Source organism: Pipra filicauda, unplaced genomic scaffold (assembly GCF_003945595.2).
Source record: "Pipra filicauda isolate LSUMZ 115617 unplaced genomic scaffold, ASM394559v2 scaffold39_size4671491_pilon, whole genome shotgun sequence".
Taxonomy (NCBI): domain Eukaryota; kingdom Metazoa; phylum Chordata; class Aves; order Passeriformes; family Pipridae; genus Pipra; species Pipra filicauda.
The window spans coordinates 2,138,876-2,157,157 of NW_024104531.1; the positions used below are offsets into that span (position 1 = coordinate 2,138,876).

The 18,282-nt window shown below is 34.4% G+C and overlaps 1 protein-coding gene across 1 annotated transcript in view; it reads left to right on the forward strand.

Annotated features, from left to right (window-relative positions):
* Nucleotides 1-18,282, forward strand: part of DACH1 (dachshund family transcription factor 1) — a 379,725-nt gene that overhangs the window by 314,984 nt on the left and 46,459 nt on the right. Inside the window, exon 8 of the mRNA XM_039385172.1 lies at nt 14,015-14,166. Coding sequence (XP_039241106.1) covers nt 14,015-14,166 — 152 coding nt within the window. The remainder of the gene's footprint in view (nt 1-14,014; nt 14,167-18,282) is intronic.

Genomic DNA, 18,282 nt, shown 5'->3' on the forward strand with positions numbered 1-18,282 from the left:
ACAGTTCTCAAATAGTCCTCTTAGTTCCTTGCACGACTTGCAAAATGAAGAAGGTGCATGTGAAAGCCTCAAGATGGAGAATCTTACTGCTAAAGTTTAGGCACTGTTAACAACTGCATCTGGTAGATACCTACCTTCTCTTCCTTATTGTATGGAGAAATTAGGTCCCTGTTTATAGAGTACTGCTTCCATGACAGACTGCATAGCCTAGACAGAGGAATTCTACCCTTCATCTCTTTTAGGCACTCAATAAACCCTACCAATCACAAAGGGAGCTCTGTGTGTGTATTTTTATGAGCAATTGTGCAGATAGACAAAGCCTTCAGAATTAAAAGTTTGTTTACAATTTACATTGTAAATTGGAAGCAGAATCAGAACGAATACTAAAGCTATATACTATGCCTTTCCTACAGTGAAAGTTTAAAGAGTTTGGGGTCATGTTTCTTAACCCCTGAAATTCATAAATCTTTTTTTTTTCCCCCTCATTGATTTAGCTATATTGGGCAATGATCAAAAGCAGGAAGATAGAAAGAAGAGGCAGGAACATAATAATCAGGCTTTTTTAATCTTTAATAAAATACTGATAGTTTCTTAAAATGGTTATTTGGCTCCTTTGAAATGAGAAGATAAATTCCTTGTGGAAAACTCTTCCATGTTTTATTGATTGTTTGTGAAGCAAAACATAAATGCTATATACAAAAATAAACTATGAGAGCATGTACATGCATACTTGTTCTGAATTCCTTATGATATTTATTTTCAACACTGATAGTTCTTTGCAATATTTGAATATTCATGTGACAGCATAGGACTTATTTATATGAACTGAAACAAGAGGAAACCAGATGAAAGCACTATAAATCCTATGAATAAGAACAATATGTTATCATTTTCCTATTTCCCAATATTCTGAGTTTCAAGTAAGTAAAAGTTGTTTGTAAAATTTCTGCTACTGGGGAGTATTGTTGCATTTCTTAAATCAGATTGTAGGTACAATAAAACTTCCATAAATATGTTGCAAATTGCTTCCATCTTTCCTGTATAAATAAGATTCTGAGGGTTTCTAAATTACTTCAGAATTACAGAAAAGCTTTAGATTTAGTTGTAAATATTACAACACTATCAAATTTAAATTTGAAAATGCGAATTATGATTTAAAGTTGCCATCTTTTATTTATTTATTTATTTATTTATTTATTTTAAACCCATGTCCCTAATCATCCAACCCAATGCAACTGTTTTACTCGTGTTGTCTGATTCTACTGGTTCAGGAAATGTACAGACTGTAGAAGGGAGATACTGTAGCTCTCAGATGATACTCTCATCCTTTTACTTGTGTACTAAGGGTAGAGGTATTGTGCCTACAACAAATAGTGACTTATTTACATGTGATTGTCAATTGTTATCTCTCTGCATGTAGTTTACTGTCTATACTGAATTATTGTCTCTGGTTTATTCAAAGTTTGTTTATATAAAGTAAGAAAGAAATAACCTGCTGAAAAGATGCTATTAGCAGAGCAGCACAGAGCTGAACCTTTAAACAAATATTTTCCTCATCTATAGTACACATCCTTTGTCAGTGGGTGGATTTAAGGGATTTGGTTCCATTTTTGTAAGGTAATATCAAAAACTAATAGTGAAATGTCAGTATTAATATGTACCAGTTTGTTAGCAAAATTAAATAATAGTCTGTAGAAATATTTGAAACCATTAGATGAGTTTATCAAATAAGTTGATAAATTTTACGTTTGACTTCTCAGTTTTTTAATAAAACTGAAAAAATCCCAGTTTCCACATCTCTTACCATATCGTCATGTGTGTATTGTTTGTGTGGCTAAAGTTTCAGGAACCAAGTCTTTCCTGCTCAATCTGATCAGTTCATGTATGTCTGTATGTATGTCTATGTGCTAGAGACATGTAAAATATTAATAGAAGGTCAATGAGTGTTCACCGAGCTCTCTTTACCATATGGCCCCTGTGGAGGATAGAAAGCCCTGGCTAGCTTAAGCCTGCCATATGGACCTGGTGGAAAAAGGTAGGTCTTGCACACAGTGCAAACCTACCATATGGACTGGGTGGAGCACTCAAAACTCTAAACATTTCTTGTACGCCAGGGCCTTTTACACAGAAGAATGTAAAAACATACATAATACATTACACACAAAAGCCATTGAAAAATGGATCAATTGTTTAGGTTTAATATAATGCTTTCAAGCACTGTCCAAAACTACATAAATAATCAGGACTTATTTTGAAATAGTAAGGAGGATCATCAATCATTTATAACTGACTTTTTTACTTTGCATTTAACATCTGTTGTATAATGGGAGTGTATGATAACTTAATGCTGTACAAAGACAGAACATCCAAAAATAGTGATAGGGTTAAAGCAAAGTTTTTCTGAATATGCTCCCCTGGGTCTCTTTTTCCTCCTGTTCTTAACCTGAAACACAAATTTAGCACACTCTGTAAGAGTTGTGAGGCAAATGCTGGATTTAGAAATATCTTCTGTGCTCTTAATCTTTTGGAGAATTGAGATTAAGCATAGGATAAGATCATTGATTCAACTTTATTCCCTCTGTGAAGAGTGTGGTGTTACATAGTGGTGTCGTCTTTTATAAACCAAAGATGTAGTAAAGTAGTATAGTAAAATGCTCATATTTCAGATCACTGGACCTAATGTTGAACTTTTCTACACACTGCCATATAAACATATCTATATTGTCTTGAATTTTTTTTTTTTCTGGTCTTGAAATTTCAACAATCAGACTAATTTCTTCATATCTTGGAAGGGGAAGAAACTATTGAATCAAAGACACTTTAGAAACAATGTGTTACTGAGAAAAATGTTTGAGATGTAAGGAAAAATTGTAGGAAGCAGTAGAATAAGCTGACTTGTAGACCAGTTAGGACAAAGAGAAGAGAAAGGAAAGTGATTCTGAAAAATAATAATAATTAAAGAAGAATTCGGATTTTACCATTTGAACTCATTACATTAAAATTTTGGTAAACAAACAGACTTCATCAGTAGCACTGACTGCCTTTCAAAAACTGAACAAAAAAATCACTGAAGTTGCTGTGACTTGCTCGTCTCAATTTCCTGGGTGCAGCAGTTCAAAACCATGCATGATCATCATTTCCTGATGCAGCTTTTGCTTTTTTTACTAGCTGGGCTAAAAGCCAACCTGTTATTGGAATACTGAATAAAAGTATTATCCTTAAATGTATAATGAGATAATAAAGCTTGTGCAATTTGTTTCCATTTGTTTAGGCGGTAACTGTGTTCACAGTACCATAATGGTAAAGATCTTTTGATTCTGGTTTTGTTTATTTACATTTATCACACACATGAATTATGGTAAAGTCATAGAGAGCCTTTGAACCACTCTTAAGGTTTGTATTTTGCTTCTATTACATAGCATTTATAGTTGCTTAGGGATTGAAATAAATAATTTTTCAATTACGTTATTGGCAGAAACATTCAAACTTTTACAGAAATTTTGATGTGAAACAGAATTAGTAAGAAGATCTGTCCCTATAGTGGAGTTGCAACACATATTTCCTTGATGTTATGATATGATATACATAAAAGACTGAATGAAATATTTTATTTGCATGAATGTTTTAAACTGGATCCCAGAAAAGATTTTAATTTACCAGCAAGTATATGGCATGTTTGCTATGTAAGGTACCTTAATTTTCTGTATTTAATGTAAACCAAACTGATCCATGTTACATGATTACTTGAAACTATTTTTTATCTTCTTAAATCAGTGCAGAATGAGACCCATAATGCATAAATACATAAAGGATATTTTTTGTCTTCTCTAATATGTATTCTGATATATTAGCATAAATTACATATTCCAAGACATGAAGACACATGCAAGCCAAATTTCACTTTAAAGTGGATGCCTTAAATGGAGCAGAAAACATTAGAGGTAAAACTTCTACATTTTATTCTATCAGTGAGCATCAAGCTGGTGAATGCCATAGAAATACCACTAATGGACATGTTCTGGCAGCTAGTTGCAGATGTTTGATGAATGAATTTCAAGAGAAATCATATCAGATGTAAAAATGCTTGCCTTTTCATTCTGAGTTTTGTTTCTGAGCACTCTGGGGTTTAGGGATTTTGTTTATTATTATGGATTTCTGTGAAAATCAGATATTAGGATATAACCTATAGACAACGGTTTGAGAAATGTGGCTATAATATTGTAAAGAACTGTTTCTGATGCTATAGACTATGAAGCTCATATTGAATTCCCATAGGCAGACAGCCAAATTTCTATTAGGATATCATAACTGTATAATCCAAACTGTGTACATCAGTTATTGTCTACAACATTTGCATCTGAGTAGCAGAACCATTCCATAGATAGACACGTTAAGTATGTTTATTATATCTCTTTAAAAAAAAATATTATGGGATAATTTTAAAAAGTACTCTCTTATGCAAATGTGGGGGTTTTAGCCCCAAAATTAAGGAAACCTCTGTGTATACTGATTCATTGCTTATGATACTAAAACAGCTCAGTCATTTTGTACCCTTCCTGGTGACAATTTGTCAAAATGGGATGCTTCACATCCTTTTGTTTTCAGCAACAATTGCTGTATTAGGGGTGAGAAGAGTTAAGATCTTGGAGTTACTAGATCATATATTTCTGTAAAAAGTGTGTATTGCCATTTAGGTACTTAAGCAAAGACTAGATGCTGTTGAACTATTGATGATAAAACACCTGTTCCCTTAACCTCTCAGAAGTGTGACTGCAGGGCTGGACCAACACAGTCCCCTAGGTACTTTGTTTTCAAAGCAGAGTTTCTTCCCCTACATTTCCAAAGCATTTGAAACTTTTCCTTGCATGTTCATGGATTCCTGAACCTGTTGCCCAGTAGCCCCATACAGTTGTGTCAGTTCAGTCTGTCTGACTTGGCTCCTGATTCTTTTATTTTATTGGCATTTTTGGCAGTACATCTGAGGTAGGAATTTTGGCAAGGCAAAATCTCGGGAACATCTTTTCTTAATATGTTTTTGTCTTGCTATGCATTTTTAGACTGGTCATCATATTCACTGGTCTTCATAGGTTCATGTATTGTAAGTGCAAATATTAGAGGTAATTGGTAGTATCCTTTATGTTAAAGAATTTATTAAAATCATAGGCAATTAATAGGAACTTACAGGAAAGTGAAGAGAATATGAGTATATATGTTTTTAAATATAGGATTTCTGCAAAAAACACTGTCAATGTACATTTTATATATTTATCTAAAATAAAATATTTTCTCATGTTATTATAAGAAGAAACATGATGGTATTCTGTATGAATATTCAGTTAAACAAAGCACTTACATTAATAAATAGATCCAGTTTTACATATTCTGACCAAATAAATATTTTTCTATTGGGACAGATGACCAGTATAAGCTGCCATAAATTCGAAGTGTTTAAACCTCTTTTGTCTTCTCTGTTGACCTTCTCTGACATATTTATTTGTGAAATGCAGTACTGTTGACTTCTGTGCCACCACTTTACACCAGATGCCAAGCATGCCTGGTTAACCTCATCTGCTTGCCAGCACTGGGGGGATGAGGGTATGGAACAGGTTATGGGTTGCTGAATGAATGACAGCTGATGACTGTTGCTCAGACACATTACCATATATTCATTTTCTGTTTAGGCATCTGATTCATGCTGTCAGCAGATTACCAGGAACATGGGTCATGTGACCAGGTAGAAGGAGCATTAATACTTAGTCCCCCATAGCTGCAACACACCTAGATATGGACTTCTTGAAAACATTGACTTTTTTTTATTTTTCCTGAAGAGAATGAATACTAGAATTATTAACTGAACACAGACCAGGAAAAACAGTGTGAATACAATGCAGTTCAAGGTATTAACATAAAACCTTCATCTTCAGAGAATTACAAGTTACCAGCTGTGCTCTTATCAAGAACTCCCTTCTTACTACTGTTATGCTTACAAAAGAAAAGTGCTGTTATTTTAGAGGACAATGCCAAAAGTGCTAATATTGTTGATATTCCTTATTTTTAAATCATCTTAAATCCCCAAATAATAGATGTTTTTCAACTTTCAATGAAACATGTCTAGAGGATTTTTAATGCAAATCATGTGGCCATTGAAATGATCCAATAAAATCTGGCAAAATGCAATTTTTCCATTATGTATTGTTTTTTCTCTGCATTTTGCAGTAGCCATAGGGAGGCAGTTAGAGGGAGGAATAGGCAGCACAAAATAAATATGCATACTGTGGATGTATTGCCTTGTACAGTGCTTTTATCAGTTGAGATGTGCATATTCATGTTCATAATTTTGAAAATGGGAGATTTAGTGTACAATATATTCATTACGCAGTCTTAAAGTCCGCTCCCTGATTCGAAGTTTGATTTTAATCAGGAATTTAGCCTTAACTGAAAATACTTGGCTTGATCATTTGGTTCTGCATACATTTAGGAAAGGTGGATGTATGATCAGGCTACCTACGTGAGGGACCCAGCTTGTGAGCCAATGCAGTAAAGGAGATTCAATAGCTAGTATCACGAAGGGTGGGTTTTGATTTCCTAACCAGATATCCCTCTACTGCATAGATGATCATGAACACCCTGACTCAACATGACTGTACAAGAAGCTGAGAATGACTAGTGAACCTATAGGGAGGTGTATTTGCACAGACCTCCACATACACATATGCATGTGAGCAATTCTCATCGAATTGCTACGAAGAAACGAAGCGAAGAAACATTATTTTTAGCACTCAGTATTGCCTGTCTGATGGAGTAGAGTTAGCAGAGTACTAATTGGGATGTTTGACATGAACCGGTAAAATACATTTATATTTTTTCCAGCATCCAAAACATAGATAGTCTTACTCTGTATCCAGTTCCCGCCAGTGGCATTTAAGGATCTCTAAAAAAGAAATAATGGGTATAGTTCTTATAATTAAGAACTGCAGGTTATGATATTATAAAGTGCCTTGTTTTTATACTAATACATTGTTAAAAATGAAATAAAAATATTTAGCATACCTTTTTAACCATCATTTCTTCTTCAGGAATTTAGAGTTAATTTCTTAATTTCTTCAGAGTTAATGAATGTAATTTATTGTCGGGTGTTCAAGATATATGTGTTTTATGATTTTTAGATATATAGAGAATCATTCTCTGACTATCCCATTTCTTCTTTTCCTAATCACTCAATGCACTTAAAAAAATTGTGTTAAAAATTCTGTGAGTAAACAGGATACTTTTTATTATGGGGATAGAGAAACCGTATAATTTTGTTTTGCACATTATGTGTTATGATGCCAAAGTACATAGAATAGAAATGCCATGGGCATTTTAACATTCCGTTGTATGGTAAAATACCTTTGGTTAAAAATAGGAATGATAATTTATTCTGAAATATTGTGAAATCCTTAGAAAAAATAAATCAGCCAATACTGCTTGACCCAGCCCTATTCAGTAATATGCTGCAAAATAAGATAAAGGTTATTAAAATAATCCTTTTATTGAAAGAGAAAATTAGATAAATTGCACTGATTGACTCTGAGGCCCTCCTAGGGACATGTAAAATGAAGAATACACTGCACTTGATCTAGTCCAAAAAGCCTGAAGAAATCCTCACAGCTGGAACATCACCACTAATTATACATTTTTGCTTTTTGGATATATTTTGTCAACTCTTTCCATTAATTTATAGTGATGTTATACCAGTAATTCCTTTAGAAAATTAAAATATGTGATCTTTAAAGACAAGAAAATGTGTTGTCTTAAAAAACAATTTTGGCTGTTTTGTCTATATCTTGCTGAGTCAGTGTAAATTTCTTGCTCTTGAGTACTCTTTCTTCTCCCCTCCTTCACCTCATAATCATAATCCTATTATCCCTTTTCAAAGTGTTTGGCCACCTTGAGTGTCCTTCTCCCCTATTTTCTCAGCTTTCCTGTTTCCTCACTTCCTGATTACTGTCTGTCTCCTTGTCATCTCCATTTCCAATCTTCCATGTCCTTATTCCAGCCAGCAATACATTCCTTTTTTTTCCCTCTGTACTTATAGATAGATTGGCTTAAAAAGTATCAGCATAGAAGGGATATTGCTGAACCTTGGAGAAAGAGAGGTCCCCAATGTTGTGTTCAAGAGGTGATTCTCCATCTGTCTCTAATTTGCCATTATGAAGACAACTCCAACTGCAGTATGATCAATGATCCTATACAGTAGTGAAGAATGATCTGTAGAGATGACATGTTCTTTAAAGGATTAAAGAATACTGGAAATTTATTAATTGAAACTCTTTTCCAAAAAGGAAAAGCATCGAGTTAAAATATTGTGTTTTCAGTAGTTAAAATCTGATAGAATTGTCAATAAGTCTGAGTCTTACTGTTGGTGGGCAAGTCCTACTTCTAAACCTACCTCCAAAATGGACGTATAAAACGAAGTTCTTATGTCCATTTATTTCTGCGTAATCCTTTACATCAAGTGAGGATGTGCATATTTCAAAGCCATGCCACCTATGAAAATGGCCCATAATGGTATACTTGATAGTTAGATGCATGAGACCTACTTGCACAAATATAAGCGACTGCATCAGGTACAAAGCCATTGCGCATAATGTACACATCCAAGAAACATATTCTCAGTAGCTGTGATCCTTTCCATGTAGGCTTTTAATCTTTTAGTCATATTTCATTAGTGGTGAGTTACTATTCCCAAAATCCTCAGGCAAACATACCAAGCCAAGAAACAGAACTCAGTGGATAGCATTTGCAATGGTATTATTAACTGTGAGAGCTCCGGCCTCTTTGAAGTGTTACAGAAATAACAATCAGTGAGTCTGTCTATTTGAATATTTTTTATTCCCCCTTGATATCCAGCTACCACAGTTGCAAATGTTTTAATTTCAGAGAATTTGGGTGTCCTGGAGAACTGTTGTTAATATGAAAAGAAGATAATAAGTTGTAGATTGAAAAAAAAGTTTTTGTAAGAGTTTGTTTCAGCACATTCCTTTTACAGTCCATAACATCCTTCGCAGTTATCTTGCAATGCCCCGTTATAGGTAGGGTGAATCTTGAATGACCAAATCTATAAAGCAGCCAAATGATATGGGAATTGGGCAAGAGGATTTCATTTATTTGTTTGTTTGTTTGTTTGTTTGTTTGTTTATGTATTTAAAATTTCCTGAAGTTAGTAATCAGTTCAGTTCAGGACATGGGATCCCTTGTTCTTTTGTGTTAATATAAATTCACATTTAAAGTTCAATTGAAGTAGAAGAGCTTCTCAGACTTGAAACTTCTAACTCTGAGAAAGGTGAAATATAAAGCTTTGTACTGAAGAGTGTTTGACAACATAAGCCAAAATCATATTAAGCCAAATGGAATAGATTGTTTCTACAATGCAGAAAAAAATGTATGCACCAGATTTATGGTAGTAAAAAGTGGAAACAGAATCCTCTTTCATCACTCAAATGGTAAGAGTGAGCCTGTGTTAGGAATGGCAGTAATCTGCATAGGGTTTGTTTTCGGTTGTTTTGTTTTTTTTTTTTTTAGAGTCAGCTATTATGACTTGCTTTCAAATCCTGACAATATCAATATTCTCCAGTTTGATTGGTGGCCGGTCTGAACTTATCCTACTTGCTTTTAGGAATAAAGACAAGAGAATAGCTGCCTCTATTCATCTATTATTGTTTAAATAGCTGTCACAGCTTCCAGGATGTCTGGTTCCATGTTATCTGGTGAAAGAATAAAATAGAATGGCAACAAACCAAACAGAGTGAAATATGTTTGTTGCATTTGGCCCAAACCAGGTGCTGTTTACAGATAAAATCTGGTTTGATCAAAACCAGGTGAATTTTGGAAATTGAGGAACAATGGATGTAGTGGTTGTAGCATTTACAAATATTTTAGAGGTACGTGTTGCATTCAGACTTGCCTGTTATGGTGATTTAGTTCATATGTCAGGACACATATTCATCTCTGCCCAGACACTGTAGAGGTTTGGGTAACAGCTTGTCCTATCCTTGTTTATTTGTTAATTTATAACATCTCAGTTCCCAGCACAAGCCAAGGCAGGCCTGAACACTTCTTTGTTCTGCCTTGTTCTTTCTTTTTTTCCCCCCTTTCTCTTCATTGTTGTGCTCCCCACTCTGACAATGGAGTTGTAGGCTGACCCTATTTCCCCTTTTGCCCTGACTTGTCTTCCAACACTTCCTTTGATGTGTTTAGGCTGAAAATGCCAAATCTCTGTTTCCCAGCAAGGGCTCATCATTTTGCAGCATTGCTCTGCTAATAGCTTAAGAGGAACATTAGTAGTTTCTCTGCAGCAGTTTAAAAGATGTTAGGCTAATGGAAACGAAAATATCTCATCCTATTGAGAAAAGAGGATTTGTGCAGGAATGAAATATTTTTAAAAGTTTTAAAGGCAAGAGGTCATATTATTTTGCTACTAAGATATGTGGTTATGTTTTAATTGGCTGTGTTTACAATGTGGTTTTTCTTTAATATGCATTTTTTCAAGATTCCCTCAATCATTGCTTATCTCACATCCACAAATATCCATGCTTCCTGTGTATAATATGTACATTTGCTCTGTTTCAAACATACTCACACTCAAAGTTTATTTCACATGGGACATCAAGAAAACAAAGTCACATTAGTCTGACTTTATTTTCTGAGTTGACCTTTCATTAAAATAAGTTCACAGTAAGTTCATCTCTCTAGTCTTACTCTTCAGTGTAAATCTGTTTCTGTTATTTATTGTAACATAAGAGTTTGGATGTTATTTTGAATTCATATCATTCTAACCCTTTTTGATTTACTTTGCCAATTGCGAAACCATACCACACATTGTTAAAAAAATCTTTGCAAACTTCACATTTTGAGCATGCACAAAGTACAGCAAGCTTAGAATTAAATAAATTGTAAAGTAGTAATACAGTAAAAAAAATTGATCCCTTGCTTAAATTCTATGACAAGGCCTGTGTTGGAGCTTTCTATATCTCAACAATTGCATGGAAGAGGAGTTTTTTAATTAATTAATACTTATGGAATTTTGAAGTGGGTCAGTTTTATTTAATATATAAAAATATTAAAATATTTTGATCGTTTAAGACCTAAAATATCAGCAAGATTCCAAGTAGTCTTAGAAAGTATGAGAGGTCCTTGGTCCATTTTGCTGCCAAACCTAGAGGAAAATGACATATTTCCAGTTTTCTTTCTCATTTATATGAATCGACTTCACTATGCATACTAGTGATTCGACTCTTTCTTGCAATACCATGCAAGAGCAATACCTTCACTGGAACCACTGATATAAAGAATAAAGAAATCGTTAGCCAAAAAAACTTAGTGATGTAACACAGAAGAGGCTTTTCAATTTTTTATTTTCTCTCCTTTTATTTTTTTTAATTTTGGGTAGAAATCATTTGGGAAAGCCATATTTTCAGCAGAGGAAAAAAAAATTTCAGCTATGCAATAATATTGTGTAGTGTTTATCAATCTATTATCTACCCAGCTTTGTTAAAGTTTTGGCTTTCTTCTTTTGATTATTGAAAACCTAACAATTCTAACAGCAGTTTGGAAAAAACATTTGGTAATGATTTTTCACACTAGAATAGGATTTGAGAAGTTGAACTAAGCTAGTTTTCAATACCCAGGAATACCTAATTTATTATTTCTAATGAAGTGGTGAATATTTCTATAATATTTTAGAAGTCAGAAAGAAGAAAATTGTATTTATGGCCAAATTTTAGTATGTTACTACAAAATTACTACAGAGCTATCCATGCTGCTGTGGGGTAGCACAAGGACAGCGGATGCATCCACAAAGTACATTTTCAGAGCCTGCTTCGAATCTTAGTAAGGTAGATAGGAAATGGTTCAGTAATCTAGAGCCAGTATTTTTCCAGGCACTTTGCAACATGACTGGAAAACTTCAGATATAGCTGAAAAAATCCTTTATGATTCTGAATGGACTGAAGTTTTCCTTGGTCAACATCAGCTCCTTTCAGTAAACTTACCTTGGAAAGCTTTTAAATGGTGACTTTATGAGAGTCATTTTGGCATGAGTTGTGACAAATGGGGGATATGGAACAGGGTCTTACTCTTGGTGTAGACTGCTCTCAGCCTGAGCCATGGTGAAGTAGGAAGAACAGCATCCATGTTAGGAGTGATCTCACCAAAAGCAGATCTTTCCATCTGAGTTAGTCATCTTAGGTCTCTCTTACAGTGAAAAGACTCTTGTAGAGAAAGATTTGCCTCTTCTTGCAGCAGGTGCCTGTGAGAGTTCGGAAGATTTCTGAATCTTAAACTGATAGTGTCTGCTTCTTCCCACTGACCACAGAAAGAGTTCAGTGGGACCAGCCCAGAAGCAGATATCCTAATTCCTGTTTTGGTATTTCTCTAGAAGGACATAGCACTGTAAATACTGGCCAGCATGACAGAACTGATGAGAGATGGGGCAAGAAATCTGCACCTGAGCGTGGCTGATAGAGATTGCTTCCTTCTGGAGCAATGGTGATGGGGACTGTTGGAATAAACTGGGACTTCAGGTTATGGTTTTCTTGTCCTGAGGTCATCAACCCTTTGTTACTGAAGATTTCAATTTTCATGGGCCTAGACTATGTCCACTTAGGAAAATACTGCACTCAGTCCAAGGGAAAGCTCTTTTTAGGCAACTAGCATTAACTTTCATATACAATTCTAATGTACAAGGTAGAATAAATAGGGAAATACAACTGCTATTGAAACTATAATTAAATAAATAAATAAAAAGAAAATAAACTACCCAAAACATATATACTTTACAATGATCAAAGCCCAAAAGGAAAAAAGCAAGTCGGACAAACTCCTTTGTAGTCACATAGCTGAGCAAAAATCTGCATAATATCTAGAGTACATTCTGATGTCCTTGTATTGTACTGGGATATGTCAATGTGTCAGTTAATGACTGAGCCCTTGGTAAGAAGGGTATGTATGCATATATGTGTCTCTATATATGTATAGGTAGTTTTCCTTTTGACGAATTCAGGTTAACATCTAGTGCAAAGAAATTGACCTAAATTTCTGATCCTACCAACAGTAGTCTAAAAATATTTCAGAAAGTAAGAAAAACCCAAACCAACCAAACAAAAAACCCCACAGAAAACAAAAAAATCCCCCAAAACCCCACCAACCAGGGTATTGAAGTTTCTATTAGTCATGAGGTTTTTCTATCTTTTTTTTTCCATTTCTTAATCCATTCACAGATTATCTGTGAAACTTTAATCTTAGAAGTCTTCAAACTGTGGGAGCTTTTTTCTGTTGTGATGTCAGAACTGATCAGATCTGATTGTGACAAAAATCCTACTAAGGAGTTTAGCACTAATTATTAGAAGATGTCCGTGCTTAAAAAAATTAGGCCAGTGATTGTTACCACACTGTTAATTTCATGTGTTGTTCAGACATGTTTTAATTGTGGGAATCAGGTGTACTTTCTTAATGAAAAATGTACTGGGGAGCTGCAGTTTTTCCTGGTGTTGCAAAGTCTTCTGAGCTGTAAGTGAAACCATTAAGAGTGGGAAGGGTTAATTGTATGGGAAGCCTCGTATTCAAAGACTTCTCATATACAAAATATATGTCACGCTAGAAAATCTTCTATTGTCAATCCAAATAGAACACAAACTAAAATGAGATAATTGGGAAGGTGCCCATAAAGTCAGCCTGAATATATTATCACAACTATATGTGAGATAATATTTGTTTTAAAAAGATTCTATGGCACTGTAAACTCAGTCTCATTAGAGACTGCATTTAAAAGGCTTATAAAGTTACTCATTAATGTTATCTTGTTGTATCTCCACAGCTTTTTCATTAAAGAAAATTCAGCAGAAAGCATTTTCTCCTGATAGCAGGAACCAATTTGCAATAAATGTTCTGGAAACCACTAGGGAAGCCATTACTGAGGTCTAATAAAAACAGACAAGCGTAACTTGTTCTATATTTTTGTTTCAATCACATACAGATGAGACCCCGCTCTCCACACCAACCGCAAGAGACAGCCTTGACAAACTTTCTCTAACTGGGCATGGGCAACCACTACCTCCGGGTTTTCCATCTCCTTTTTTATTCCCTGATGGATTGTCCTCCATAGAGACCCTTCTGACTAACATCCAGGTAGGCCTTTTTGTAGATCAGCTTAAAGGGATGGAGAGGAGCCAGTTGCAGATTTGTCTGAATTAATAAAACCATTCTAGCTTAATCAGTTCATAAGATTATTTGGATCAACTCATTTACTGAAACTTTCTAGTAATTTAGGTTTTAAAGGAACAACGGCAAACAAATGAATTTAGAAGCTGTCAGATACAGCACATAAAAATACAGATTGTATATTAAACCACAGCAGAAAATTCATTGTAAATTACATTGATATGTTTAACAACATTTGTCTTCAATGCTCTTTTTATTACAGGCTAATGAAATGTATCTTACTGTTTAACTTTATCTCATTTACTAAACTGAGAAACAATTCTTTAATAAATAGTTATTTTAAATTGCTGGAGTGCCAAAGTGGAAATGATATGTAAAGCTATTTGAAATGTGTCTCCCATAAAAGCATTTACAAAAAGCACTTCTTTTATAAATAAGCTCATTTCACTTACAGTACTGTCTTCAAAGAATAGACTTCAAAGAGTATTACCAAATTTTGTACAGATTTCCTATTTGGTAGTCACAATGTCTGTTTTATGTACAGTAGAACCGGATTCAAATATTATTTGAAGTATACACTGGTATGTAGCTTAAAGCCAAGTTGTTGGTGTTTCATATCAGAATGAAGAATTTTTTTTTGTCCTGCTTCACAGGGTTTGCCTCTTTCCTCATCTTGTTTAACACCCAGCTTGTAGCCTGAGGTGTCGGGTGTGCATGCTCTCAGCACCTGGGCAACCACTCTGCCCATTCTTAGCAAAGCATCCTGCTGATGGTTTAAGCCACAAACCATTTCAGTCTCTCACACTAGTCAGTTACAAATAGCGGATATTCAAAAATTAACCTGTGGAGTTAATTAAAAAAAATATATATTTATATTTTTTGCTAAGCCTTTCACTCTATAGTTTTAATGATGAGAGCATAGAAATTATATATATTTTCCTGACTAAAAGAGAAGCAATGGTATTTGAAAGTGTTTTTACCATGAATAGTTAATGTTGCAATGGGAAGCCTCTGAGCTACAACCCTCTGGAAGCCAGGAGGTGTGACTAGGAAAGCTTCCCTGTGTGCATGCCTTGTTCTTCTAGTTTTCTTTTTTCGCTCAATGTGGGCACTTGTTGGAAACAAGATATGATCTTCTGGATACACCGTCAGACTCATAAGTAAGGTCATTTTGATCTCACATATAAATCTGTAGCTAACAAAATTCAGTTAGGTGGATCATACACCTAGATGCAGTGAGAAAGAGAAGGAGCTTCAATGTACCTTCCCCTTCACCTCTTTCAAAGTAGGCAACACATTATTTGCATAGTTTAAAAATAATGATAGGTAATACTGGTTTTAAGACTGAGGTTTGATGTATATTTAATTTCTGTAGGATCATTAGACTGCCTTAACATGATGATTTTTTTGGATACATGAAAGAATGGGAAGAAAGTCATAAATCAACTTAACTTTATATTTGGGACATTTCTAAAGAATTTATCAGTGGAAATTACTAAAACAAGTACAGTAAAGTAAACAAACCAAATCAGAATGACTTATGAATCTCCAGGGGGGAAAAAATGTCTATTTTTGGCATTACATTAAATAAAAATTGTCAAGAGTGACACTGAGGAGAAGAATGGTATGCTGTGCTTAAAGCCTGGCTCCAGACAGAGTCATTCTGTGTTAAAACCAAATCTGGAACCTGAGCGTGTTCGCTACAATTATCATTATCCAGCCTCCATAACATCTGACCTTCCCTAAAGGGAAATATTTCGGTTTTGCTAATGTCCTGTGTTGCACTGCATTTCCCATTGTCATTGGCAGCATATTGATTTAATGTCAGGTTAGAGGATTAGCCATAGCACATACAAGTTGGACATACTGTATTTTGTGTAATCTTTTCCAGATGATCCACTGGAATAATTAATAGAGTTTCATGCAACTCTGAAATTGCTATTCCTGTTCCAAGGGGCACTGATAATTTTTTAGCTGTACCTTTTAGTTTTTCTCAGCCCCTTCTGCATTGAATAAAGGGAGATACTGAATGTTTCAGTATTTTTGCATTAGAGCTGTCATTGGCAGCAACAGCACTTTTGATATGCATCAGTTTGGCTCTAGTGCAGATTTTTTTTCACATTGCATGCCTACTGATGTGCACTGATTTAACTTCTAAAAATGAAACTTAATTTTGTGTAGCTTATAAGTAGTCCCTAGTGGATCTTGACTCCAAAAAGCTAATATTTTTCAGACATAATCACCAGCAATAGGTAATGTATTACCATTAGCTATGTTAGCAAGTATAAAAAAAGGAAAGGCTGGGAGAGGAAGTATGGTGCAGAAATTCAATAGAAAATGTAATATGCTTTTAGCAGCTTCGTACTTTGCAGCAATTCTTAATATAAAATTACACACATCAGTGTTACACTCTAGTGTTCTTCTCCATGTTTATTCATAATGATTGTTTCATATTTAAAGAACACCAAAATATTGTGTTTTGTCAGCCAAGGACAATAATAGTTTAATAGTAATTTATTTTAAACTGCTACTGATAATACAACCAATCAACACATTAAGCGATGCCAACATTGGCATCTTGCTAAATAATCTCTACGCTTTGCACTGAGAGTACATCTTTCAAAGATAAGTCAACAAGAGCAATCAGAGCAGAAAATTAGAATTTGGTATCTTAGAATTAAAATACAGCTAAACTAAAGTTTTAATTGGGGTTATCTAAAAGGGCACTTGATGTAATGATCTCTTTCATTTGTTACTAATTGTTTGTTCCTGATGAAGAAGAAACATATACATGAATGTAGTGGAATTGAGTAAAGATGGCAGTTGCTTGAGGAGCTTGATTTTATTGTTAAACAATAAAATGGATTGTAAGAATTTGGGGGGAGGGTGTTTGCAGCTTTAAACTTACTAGACAATACACTTTTCATCAACAAATACCTTTCATGTAATTTTACTTGATCTGGTTTATTAATGATTTGGATGAATCACATGTTCCAGTAAGTGATTAATAGGAGGAGATTAAAACATTCTAGAGCATAAGCCAGAAGCAGGTATTGATAAACAACTTCTGCTTCAATTTCTTAGTATTTCAAATGCATCAATGTAGAAGAATATGGCAGGGGAAAGGAACAGAATTCAAATTAACTTCTACAAAATAGATTGCAAAGGCTTTAAAATATTATAGATTGTATTTTGCTTTGCATATGTATGTAGAGCATTATATTTAGCCTTTTTTACTTTAGTAGTAATTCAGGTTTAACATTCAACACAAAATACCTTTGTTATTTAGCCATTTTCGAATAGCAGTTGGGTCTTTGAAAGAAAACTGCTAAAACTTTAAACATATTTGTAAGAACATCTATTGTGTTACCATTGTTACCATATTTCCAAACATGGTTCTATACTTATGTAGCGTATATCATTTTGGTGACCATCTGTGCCTTGCAATCAGAAGGTGTTGAGATCTTTTAGCTTCTGTGGATTTTATTAGATTCAAGTGTAATAGAGCTGCAAAGCATTAAGCTCTGAATAAGACAACACCTGAGGCATCAATTTAGTTAAGAAGGAGGATGAGGAATACTGAAAATAACAGGCTCTGAAAACAGAACTGAAAGAGGAGTTTGAAGGACACAAATTTTAAAGTAGTCATTGATACTGGGAAGACTAGAGGGATAAAAATGAAGACTAACACTCATGAAAAATACTTTTTCTATTTCTCAAGTATGACTTCTTTTTCCATTCTTTTTTTTGGAGATATATTAAAAAAAAAAAAAGTAAAAAAACATACAGCCCAGAATCCAATTTAGGAAGTGTGCCTGAGGGGTGAGGAAGCTTATTTTGGAGTGGGGGGTCATGGTTTCATATCTGTAGCACTACAGGTCTTGAGTGTGAACCTTGTATCTGTTAGCTTAATGCTTCCCTAGCAGAGCCATTGGGGAGTACTCTCCAGTCTCTCTTGTTGGCATTGTTTTGCTTTATATCAGTAATTAAATCTCTGTTGGGTCAAATTATCTCTATGGTTAAGTTATCAAGAGTCTTGCCTAGGATAAAGGAGAGTTATTTTTGTATCCTTGGAGGTTCATA